The 12,191-nt window shown below is 34.0% G+C and overlaps 1 protein-coding gene across 1 annotated transcript in view; it reads left to right on the top strand.

Moving 5' to 3' along the window:
• The window catches only part of IFT74 (intraflagellar transport 74), an 88,170-nt gene that overhangs the window by 43,064 nt on the left and 32,915 nt on the right, over positions 1-12,191 (top strand). The window contains exons 11-13 of the mRNA XM_008588814.1: positions 3,502-3,645; positions 4,880-4,920; positions 8,070-8,149. Of these exons, the coding sequence (XP_008587036.1) occupies positions 3,502-3,645; positions 4,880-4,920; positions 8,070-8,149 (265 nt within the window). The remainder of the gene's footprint in view (positions 1-3,501; positions 3,646-4,879; positions 4,921-8,069; positions 8,150-12,191) is intronic.

Raw genomic sequence — 12,191 nt, 5'->3', positions numbered from 1 at the left:
GGAGGTTTATCTGGAGTTTAAACATATCTAATTATTTTTAGTGCAGTTTTTCTTCCTGCTTTTTCACTTAGTATTACATTTTGAAAATTTGTCTTAACTCCTCTTCAAAATCATGATTTTAGTAACTGCATTATATTACATTTTATGGAGGTCCATAATTTATTTAGCCATTCTCATATTGTTAGACATTCAGTTTATTCCCAGTTTTTTACCTTTATGTAACTGCCTTCCACATTTAAAAATATGTTTTTTTCTTTGATTATTTGCTTACAGTTTTTGGTGGAAAGTGTATGAATATTTTAAAGACTTCTATTTACGGGCCTGCCCGGTGGCACACTGCTACAGTGTGCCGCTTGGGAGCGTGGCGGCGCTCCCGCCGAGGGTTCGGATCCCACATACAGACCGGCCGCTCACTGGCTGAGCGAGGTGTGGGTGCAACACCGTGGGTTGCGATCCGTTGCCGGTCATGGCTCCCGCCGAGGGTTCGGATCCCACATACAGACCGGCCGCTCACTGGCTGAGCGAGGTGTGGGTGCAACACCGTGGGTTGCGATCCGTTGCCGGTCATGAAAAAAGACAAAAAGGAAAAAAAAAAAAAAGACTTCTATTTACGAATCCAGTCTGTTCTTCAAAAAAGTTTTACCAATTTATACTTACACTAGAGGATTTTGACATTGTTTCTCTCATAGCACCATTATTATACAGTATCTTTTCAGTTTGATAAATGGAAAATGTCATTTTTCTGTTTTAATTTCCATTTCTATGAAAACCTTAAAATGTATTTATTAGCCACTTGTGTTTCTTTTGGTTGTGTGACTTGTCTGCTTATGTCCTTCACCAAATTTCTGTTAAGATTTTTCTAATTCATTTTTAAGAGTTCTTTATGCATTAAGGATGTTAATCTTTGTGTGTTAAATTTTTTCCTTATCTATTGACTTTAAATTCAGTTTTTGATGCTTTCCTTCATTTATATGTTGAGAAAATAATTTTCTATCGAAACATTAAATAAATTTTTAAAATTTAAATTGCTTAATTAGAAATATTAATATGAATTTTTATGTCTAGTCTACCTGGAGGGATACATGATTTTTATTTGCTTGAATCTCTGTGGGGAAGGAAATATACTTCAAGGAGAAAGAACCACATTTAATATTAATATAGCCAGCGTATAGAATTCCTCACTGTCTTTTTGGAGTGGGTCTTGAGAGAGAATCAAGTCTTCTTTCACTTGGCAAATTTTTTTTTTTTAAATTTCCCTCCCCCCCCTTCACTTGGCAAATTTAGTTTCCATAGGGAGAAGTGTAAACTATAACCTTAGATTCAGTTCCTGTACTGATCTCACTCTCCTTTGGCATCAGTACATGAATACCTAAAATAACATGAGTTTTTAAAAATTACTATATTTTCAAATCAAGAAAACTTAAATCACTAATTTATTTAACTTTTGCCAGATTCCTTTTATTTCTGTTTATTTATTTACTTATTTTGGACTTGTTCTTTAAGAAAACATTATGTCAGGGAGCAGTCAATCGAGTGGTATTTATTGAATATCTACATTGTGTTCACTACTGTACAAAGTATGTTATACTTATTTTGTTCACAGGGGTATGAAAAGGTAGGTGAAGGTTTAATGTGAGCTTGAGTCTTCAGGAACAGTTTTATCAAGATATAATTTGAACAAGTTAATAGAATTGTTAGGCAAAAGGAAGAAGAAGATTCTATGCAAAAGAATAACTCAAAATGTTTACATTTTTTCTGTATGCATTTTATTTTATTTTATTTTTTTTAAAGATGACTGGTAAGGGAATCTTAACCCTTGACTTAGTGTTGTCAGCACCATGCTCTCCCAAGTGAGCTAACCAGCCATCCCTATATAGGCATCCGAAACTGTAGCCTTGGTGTTATCAGCACCACATTCTCCCTTGTGAGCCACATGCCGGCCCTTCTCTATGCATTTTATTATCGTGCCTTTCTTTTCTCTTATCTGAAGCTAATCCGTTACTTGAGCTGTATATTTAACCCGTTGCTTATGGACTTTCAACCATTTCCTTTGTCATCTTTTTCCTTTTTTTGAAGATTTCTTCTACTTTCAAAAGAGAGTTCTTCTCTCTTAAGAATTTAGTCTTGTTCATGCTGTGGGCCTGCTTTCAAATATCATTAATTCATATCTTTGTTAACTTGGAAAAGTTATTTAGATATCAGGTCCTCAGTTTCCTCATCTGTACCATGGAGATGATAGTACTATCTTGTAGAGTATTAGAGATAGCATATAAAGAATATGTAGTAGAGTGCTTGGCACAGAACAAGTGCTTAATAAATAATAGCTTCAAATGTCTTTTTGATTATCATTATCACCACCACCATTCCTAGCTCTTTTGGTTAGCTAATAAAATTTTTTTATTCCTATTTTCTCTTTGTGAACAGTAGAATAGTGGTAAATACACAAAACTATTCTACTTGCATGTATTAGTTTCCTAGTACTGCCATAACAAATTATCACAAACTGGGTGGCTTAAAACAACAAAAATTTGTTTTCTCACAGTTCTGGAGACTAGGAGTCTGAAATCAAGGTGTCAGCAGAGCCATGCTCCCTCTGAGACTCTGGGTAGAATCCTTCCTTGATTGTTCCTAGCTTCTGATGATAGCTGTCAGTCCTGATGATTCCTTGACTTGCAGCTGTATCAATCCAATCTCTGTGTCAGAACATGGCATTATACCTGTGTGTCTCTGTTATATCTCTTCTCTTATAAGGACACCAGTCATATTGGATTAGGGCTTATCCTAATGACCTCATCCTGACTTGACTGTCTGCAAAGACCCTATTTCCAAATAAGGTCAAATTCACAGGATTAAGAGGTTAGGACTTCAACATACCTTTCTGGGGAACACAATTCAATCCATAACATTATGGAAAAGATTATATATGACCTATTCTGGAGGAAATATCTTTCCTCTAAAGGGCTCATTTTTGGACTTTGAATCAGACATTGTGGTTTACATTGTACATATATTGGAACATTTTCTTTATCCTTCCATTGGTAGAGATGTACTATATTTGTTCAGGTCTTATATTTAGAAAATAAGGCTAACAACTTCTTGTGAATCTTAGACTGAAAGTAGCTTATGAAAGTATACAGGAATTTACTTTTATTTTTCAAATTTAGAAATATGCTTTGTAACATCGTTGAATACTAATGATATTTGGTATCTGTATTTAAAGATACTTGTAGCTTGGGCCGACCCGGTGGTGCACTGCTACAGTGCGCCGCTTGGGAGCGCGGTGGCGCTCCTGCGAGGGTTCGGATCCCACATACAGACCGGTTCCCGCTCACTGGCTGAGCGAGGTGTGGGAGCAACACCGAGGGTTGCGATCCCGTTGCCGGTCAAAAAAAAAAAAAGATACTTGTAGCTTAAATTTTTCCTTATTCTTATAAACAAATCTATTTGAGAATATATTTGATAAAATACTAATTAAATGTTTCCCTTTTCTGTTCTTTCCAGGAAATAGCACACTCCCAAGTAAAACAGGAGGCTGTATTGCTGCATGAAAAACTTGATGAATTGGAGTCTCATCGAGATCAAATGATTGCAGAAGACAAAAGCATGGGATCTCCAATGGAAGAGAGAGAGAGATTACTTAAGCAAGTAGGAAAAACAAACATACTTATTTTAATATTCGGGTTTTGGTAAATGTGATTAGTTCTGTTTGAGATATGAGTTGAACGTAAAGCCAATAAGTTTGTTGTCTAAAAAAACAGTGAAATGTTAGTTTCAACAAAATTACTGTGAAATACTTGATCAAGAAAATCTAGATGAAAGTTGTTTTCTCACATAAGCTGTGTTTTGGTTAAAATCCTCATTTTATATGATCTTTGTGCATATTTTAGCCATTTTTCAATGGTTTAGACCAATATTAGGAAAACTTGAAACTCTTCTTTATATAAATAATTAGATAATGTTATTGAAGATATGTTTCATTATTCGTTTTTGAAAGTGAATTGTCCCAAGGCTAATAACTTTTTTGTGGTTATTACTTTTGGTGCATTCATGAAGGGAATGGAATTAAAATGTCCTATGAAATTATAATATGTCACAAAGTCATGTCACATATATTCATTGTCTTTCTTACTACCCCAAGGCTGGCTATAGTTTAGCTCTAAGTTATAATTAGCTTGTTCTTTATCCTGAGACACTCTGACTATAAGGCCCTTAAGAGAACTGCATATATATTTGGGCACAGCTCCAGTCAGGAACTTCTTTGTGGTGTTAGATTGAGTCCAGGTTTGAAAGAAACTTAGAGATCAATTCAAGGACTGAGTATTAGAATCATTCCATAAAGGTATTAAAATCTAGAACCTCCAAAATTACTTGAAAAAATCACTGGAGGCAGGGGTGGAAAGAGTGATCTTGGGGTAGGATTTGTCAGATAAAATACAGAACGTCCAGTTAAATTTGAATTTCAGATAAGCAATGAATAATCTTTAGAATAAATATACATGTAAGGATGACAAAGATTTTCCACGTTACCTCATACATATGTACCCTAAAAGTTATTCATTGTTTATCTGAAATTCAAATTTAACTGGATTTGCTAAATCTGGCAACCTTGGGGGCCTGAAGCTGTGTTAACTTGATGATGACTTGTGGATAGGTATGGGTATATCAGTTACTGCCCTTCTTTTGAGGAAGAAGGAAGGGATCTGAATTGTTCCATAGTGATTTTCCCTTTAACTTCAAAGATCGAGTTCTAAGAAATAGGTTTCAAGAAAGAGACTAGATTTAACTTTTTAGTGCAACATACTCTAAAAGGAGATTCTCTTTGAGATAGTTTATTAATGAGTTATTCTTTAATTACTATTTTCTTTTTATGCCTTTATAGGTTAAAGAAGATAATCAGGAAATAGCCAGCATGGAGAGACAGTAAGTATCTTTATACTAGGACATTTTTCATCCATTTCTCAACTTTTAAATTACATTCTAAAGGTACAAGTATGCGTATTGTTACAGGTATTCTTTCTATGGTTCACTTTGATAATATTGATGCAACTTTCAGTCTTACTGATTTAAATATTTCTTCGAGTGTTTAAGAGCCATTTCATAGTATAATTGCTATTTTAAAACAGCTAATTTTATTTTTAATAAAAGATATAATTCATACCATATAATTCACATATTTAAAGTATACCATCCAGAGCTTTTTAGATATTCACAGAGTTGTGCAGCCATCACCCCAATTAATTTTAGAGTAGTTCTGTCACCCCAATGAAACCCTATACCCCTTACCCATCACTTCCCCCAGTCTCCCCCCCATACTCTAGACAACAGGTAATCTACTTTATTTCTGTATAGATTTGCCTATTCTGGACATTTCATATAAATGACATTATATAGTATGTAGTCCTGTGTGGCTGGATGCTTTTACTTAGCATAATGTGTTCAAGGTCCATCTGTACTGTAGTGGAATTGCTGGTTCATGTGGGTAACTCCATGTTTAACTTTTCGAGAAACTGCCAGACTGACTTCCAAAGCAGATACGCCATTTTACATTTCCACCAGCAGTGCATGACAGTTCTAGTTTCTCCACAATACTCAGCAACACTTTTTATTATCTGTCTTTTTTGATTATAGCCATCTTAATGGGTATGAAGTCGTATCTTGTTATGGTTTTGATTTGCATTTCCCTGATGGTTCATGATGATGAGCTTCTTTTCATGCGCTTATTGGCCATATGTATTTCTTCTGTGGATAAATATGCAGATTCTTTGCCCATTTTTTTTTAACTGAGTTGTCCTTTTTAAATGAATTATAAGAGTTCTTTATATATTCTAGATACAAGTCTCTTATCAGATATATAATTTGCAAAAGTTTTCTCATTCTGTGGGTTGTCTTTTCACTTCCTTAATGGTGTCCTTGGAGGCACAAAAATTTTCAACTTTGGCAATGTCCAGTTTATGTATTTTTTTCTTTTGTTGCTTGTGCTTTTGGTGTCATATCTAAGAAAATAATGCTTAACCCAGAGTCATAAAAATTTATAATTTATGCTTATGTTTCTTCTAATAGTTTTATAGTTTATTTCTTACATTTAGATATTTGATCCATTTTGAGTTAATATGTGATGTGAGGTAGGAGTCTAATTTTATTCTTTTGCTTGTGCATATACAGTTGTCCCAGCATCACTTGTTGAAAATACTACTTTTCCTTTATTTAATTGTCTTGGCATTCTTGTCAAAAATCCATTGACCATAAATATATGGTCTTATTCCAGACTCATAATTCTTATCCACTGATATACAAGGGAACTTCAAAATTTCATGGAAATACTGAATTAAAATAAAAAATAAAAAATATAAACTTAATTTCTCACCTTGAGCTTCATCAAGTTCAAGACATTTTTGTAAGTGATGATACCAGCTATTTACCTCATCCCTAAAGAAATGAGTGTCCTTGGAATTTATTTAATCCTGTCAGTGCAATCTTTTTTACGTCATTAACTAAAGAAAATGGGTGTGCTTTAAAGATTTTTTAAGATTAGGAAACAACAAGAGATCAGAAAGAGCCAAATCAAGACTGTAAGGCGAATGCCTGATTTCCTATCGAAACTCTCACAAAATTGCCCATTTGATGGGAGGAATAAACAGGAGCATTGTTGTGGTGGAGAAGGACTCTATGGTTAAGCCTTCCCAGGCATTTTTCTGTTGAAGCTTTGGCTAACTTTCTCCAAACACTCCTATAATAGGCATATGTTATCGTCAAAAATCTTATTGTTGACTCCAGAAAGTCAACAATCAAGATGCCTTGAGCATCCCAAAAAACTGTTGCTGTGATCTTTCTTTTGATTGGTCTGTTTTCACCTCTTGGCAGCCATTACTGTGATTGTGCTTTGTTTTCAGGATCATTCTGGTAATGCCATGTCTCATCTCCTTTTTCAGTTGTTCAAAGAAATGCTTCAGCATCTTGATCCCACTTGTTTAAAATTTCCATTGAAAGCTGTGCTCTTGTCTGCAGGTGATTTGGGCACAACAGTTTTGGCACCCATTGAGCAGAAAGTGATTTTTTAGTCAGAATTCTGTAAGCTGAACCAGTTGAAATATCTGTGGTGCTGGCTATTGTTTCTGCTATTAATCATCAGTTCTCTTCAAGGGCATGAGCAAGATTAATGTTTTCCTCGCCAGTATTGATGTGGATGGTCTGCTGCTTCAGGCTTCATCTGCTACATCATCTTGTTCCTTAGAACAAGTTATCCATTTGTAAACTGCTGATTTCTTTGGGGCAGTGTCCCTATAAACTTTTCATAAAGTATCAGTGATTTCACCATTCTTCCACTCAAGCCTCAGCATAAATTTGTTGTTTGTTCTTGCTTCAATTTTAGCAGAATTTATGTTGCTCTGATAGGGGCTCTTTTCAAACTCATGTCTTATTCTTTTTAGTGCCTCAAACCTTATCCTGTTCAGACATGTTATAACAAGATAATATGAGTTTATTTGGGTGCAAAAAAATTTTGCGGTCCATGCATAGTTTTTTCGTAATACACATTTTCATCGAACTTTTTGAAGGCCCTCGTATATGTCTATTCTTATTCTAGTACCACATTGTCTTGATTACTGTACCTTTGTAGTAAGTGTAACTGCTTTTTGTTAGAATTTTAACCCATATAATCTTCTACCAGTGGCATATTTTCCCTCATTTTCTATTTTTTTGTAATTTTTTTTCCTTATTTTCTAATTTGCCACCTTAGTTTGGTTTATACAAACCTACAAAAAAAAGGTTGCTAAAAAAAGTTCACTTAATACTGCAAGTGAAGCTTAAAAGAAGGTTGGGAAAAGGGTTTTGTGTTGAAGTCAGGCAATCTGATGTTCGCAGAATATACTTGTGCTCTAAATATGAATCTTGAAAAAAGGTCTGGAAAAGATTTTTCCCTCTAAATTTGTAGTATTGTCCTCAGAATAGAGCATATTATTTCTAGATATTGTTTATGAAACTTAGAAAGGATGTTCTAACTCATCATTAAGTGTTTTTACTGAATGTCTACATTATCTTCATAAATTCATTAAATATAATATTTTCAACAGATTAACAGATATAAAAGAAAAAATAAATCAGTTTAATGAAGAAATTAGAGAACTTGACATGGATTTAGAGGAACACCAAGGTAATATTTCTGGTATTTTTATAATATAGATAAACAGATACATAGCAGTATTGAAACAGTATTAACTGGGGTCTCAGGGACTATTTAACTACCTGGGATTTATTATTTGATTCTTCATGATGTTACTGTCACTATCTAAAATATTTACTAAATATTATAACTAATATTAGAGCATTTATTTAAACTGACTAAAAACTTGAAATGACATGGTTGCGTAATAAGAATTTAGTTTTGCAAAGCAGTTTTTTTTAAAAATGAAGTAAAATGGTTTAAAGCTGTTACTGATTCTGAAGTTATACTTTCTCAATATGGTCAGCTGTTAATTAACTGGGTTAACTGGTAGAGTTGGAGGAGTTGAGGATCAAGTCACAAATATCACAAATAACACAGAAAGAATTAATTCTTCAGCCAGGCTCAGTAATGAGGTAACAAGCACTTATTGCCCTGATCCTCCTCCAACTTTCCTTAGCAATGGGATATGAAGAACCAATGCAGGGACCAGAACACCAGAGGGAGCTTGGGGTTTGAACAAGTGGAAATTCTGTGGTGAGGGTTTGGCAGCCACAGTGTTATGTGTGGTTGGGGAGGAGGTTTGGCATCACAGTTTCCTAACCAGCTTCTTTTTATTTATTTATTTATTTTATTATTTTTTTAAAAGATGACCAGTAAGGGGATCTTAACCCTTGACTTGGTGCTATCAGCACCACGCTCTCCCAAGAGAACTAACCGGCCATCTCTGTGTAGGGATCCGAACCCCATGGCCTTGGTGTTATCAGAACCACACACTCCCAAGTGAGCCACGGGCTGGCCCTCCAGCTTCTTTTTAATAAGGGAGAGAAAAGTATATTGCCCATGGCACTTTAATCATAGTTTAACTGCAAACCAGCTAATGTGCTCTCGGATTATCAAGAATTGACTGTATATTCTGATGAGTTAGGTATGGTATAAACAGTGTGCATGTATGTGTATAGTTATCATGACTAAGAAAACATTTATAGCAGGGAAAGAGAGTGATCTATTCCTAAATTAATTTCTTTACTTCAATTTTAAAGGTGGTACTTGAGTTTTATTTATAATTTTTCTTGATTTGTGAATAATATCATTAGCTACTATTGACTGATTACTTACCTGGACTGAGCACTTTACAATCTTTGCAAGACCCCTTGGGAGCTTTATTAACCCATTTTTTACACATTGAAGCTAAAAGAAGTTATGTAATTCACTCAGCTTCGCCCAACTAGTAAGGAATAATGTCTAGAATTAAACTAAGGTCTCTTTGACTCCAAAGTCTTAGTTCTCTTACCAAAGCCTAAGCTTGATTTTGTGATATGAAGTGCTGCATTTGTGAAATAAAAATGTTCTTACGAAATACTTAAATAATTTCATTTATGTATGGCTACTAATGTCTTTAAATAAGGCATCTAAAGACAGATAAGCTTTAAGTAAGTTCCAGTATTAGATAAGTAAACTTGCCTGAACTTTAGTTTTCTCATCTACAAGATGAATAGAATGGTCCTATTTCACTAAGGTTTATATTTATTAAATGGTATACATGCAAGATAGGCTCACAATAAATTAAGACTAAGGTCATGTTATTTTATTTTTAATATTTATTTTCATTAACAAATTAAAATTGTATATATTTATTGCATACAACATGATGTTTTGAAATATGTATATGAGAATACCTCAAAAAGTTTGTGGAAAAATGAATTAAAAGATGATATGGGGTGGGGGAATAGGGAGAGATTGGTTAATGGATACAGATTCACAGCTAGACAAGAAAAATAAGTTCTAGTGGTCTACACTAGTATTAGGCATATATATGTATTTTGGGGGGCTGGCTGGTATGGGTATCTGAACCCTTGACCTTCTAGGCATATTTAGTTAACAGTAATTTATTGTGTGTTCTCAATTGTATAGAAGAGAAGAGCTCAAATGCTCTCGTAACAAAGAAATGCTACATTTTTGTGATGATGAATATGCTAATACTCTGATCTGATTATCACACATTATATACATGTATTGAAATATATCTTTGTACTCCATAAATATGTATAATCAGTACATGTCAATTAAAAAATAATAAAAATTTTTTAAAAGCAGGAATAAAAGATAAATCTTTCCGTGAACTTTTTGAAGTACCCTCCTACATTGTGGAATGGCTAAATTGAACAAATTAACATATGCATTACCTGACATAATTCTCATTTTTTGTTGTGACAACACTCAAAATTCACTCACTTAGTGATCTTCAAGAGTGTACTATGTTGTTATTAACTATAGTCACCATGTTGTACAATAGATCTCTTAAACTTACTCCTTCTATCTAACTGAAATTTGGTACCTTTGACCATGATTTCTTTCTTCTTATGTTTTCTTTCTTAAATTATTTTATTGCTTTTAATTTACTCATATTCTAGATCTTCTTTATTAATATGTTCAAAATTGTTCTGAGAAATCTAATAATGTTCTTAATTTTAGATGTTTTATAGGATCCATTCTGAAAAATAATTTTTCTCTTCCTAAATCTAGATTTATAATGTTCAATTTTTTTTTCACTAAAGTAATGCATTTTGGGGATAACAATTTAGTATTAATTGCTATTTCAAAGATAAATAGAATGCTTTGAGTTTTAGCTACCATTTTCCTTTTTGTTTTCTAACTTGTCCTTTTTTATCAATATGGAAAAAGACAATCTATAATGCAATGTAATAGTAGTAAAAGCATTTATATATAAGTACATATATAAATATATGTGATATATATTATGTGTATATGTGTTTGTGTATGTGTATATATATATATCAATGCATTAGGTTTTTTTTTGTTTTGTTTTTTGTAAGACCACACATTTGTTTTGTCTTAGGTGATCATCCTAGATTATTGGTACAACAGGACAGGTTTTTTTTTTTTTTTTAATTATTATACAATGTAGTTGATTTTCATGGCCCTTTCCCACCTCCTTCTCCCTCTTTCCCACCCCCATCAACATCATATCCATTCTCTTAACAAGTTCAAGGAATTATTGTGATCATAGTGGTTTTGGGTTTTTTTTCTGTTTATTTGTCAGCACAGGGGTTTTTCATTAGAAGGTTACTTGTTAGAAGGTTACTTGTTAGTTCAGGACCTCATTATTTCTTGCCTGAACTAGTGCAGTAGCCTCCTAACCGGTTTCCCTACTTTCAGTCTTGCCCCTCTCAAATGCTTCCAACACAATGCTGCCAGAGCGACATATATAAAACATGCTTCTGTGCCATTCTCCTGCTTAATGGTGGTTCTCCATAGCATACAAGATAAAGTTCAAGAATTTTTACATGTCATATTAGTCTCTCTGTAATTTGGCCTCTGTATTGTCAGCCTCCTTTCCCATCCTTCATTGTCTTTATCCTACATTCTAATAATAATAATCTACTTACGGTATCTCACATCTCACCCCCTTTACCATATATCAGATTGTTTCATGACCTAATCCTTTGTTCCTACAATTTGTTCACTTGCATGTTCTTTTCCCTGTTATTTACCTGAGTAAATTCTCATCCTTTAAGATCTAGCTCAGGTATTCTCTCATCCAGCAGAAATCTAACTTTCTTCCCTGATCTGTTTCTGGACTGGGCTAAGTGAGTGAACACCCCTCCTCCATTTTATCAGAGCACATTGTGCATATAAATGTATCACTGCATTGACCACATTATACAGGTTTTACAATTATCTGCTTATGTGTTTTTCTTCTCTCAAGGACAGGGACTATCTTATTCACTTGGTAACCTCTTTCATCAACACAATGTCTGGGGAAGCAAACACAATAAATGTTTGTGGAATGAATTAAAGGATCCATATATATATATATATATATATATATATATATATATATATATTTTGTCCTTTTTGAGACCGGCCGCACTGTGCTCAGCCAGTGAGCGCACCAGCCATCCCTATACAGGATCTGAACCCACGGCGGGAGTGCTGCTGTGCTCCCAGCACCGCACTCTCCCAAGTGCGCCACGGGCTTGGCCCAAAGGATCCATATATATATATATAT

This window comes from Galeopterus variegatus, unplaced genomic scaffold, assembly GCF_000696425.1.
Source record: "Galeopterus variegatus unplaced genomic scaffold, G_variegatus-3.0.2 Scaffold5051, whole genome shotgun sequence".
NCBI lineage: Eukaryota > Metazoa > Chordata > Mammalia > Dermoptera > Cynocephalidae > Galeopterus > Galeopterus variegatus.
The sequence above is the reverse complement of the archived record's forward strand: the minus strand, read 5'-3'. Positions and strand labels throughout refer to the sequence as shown.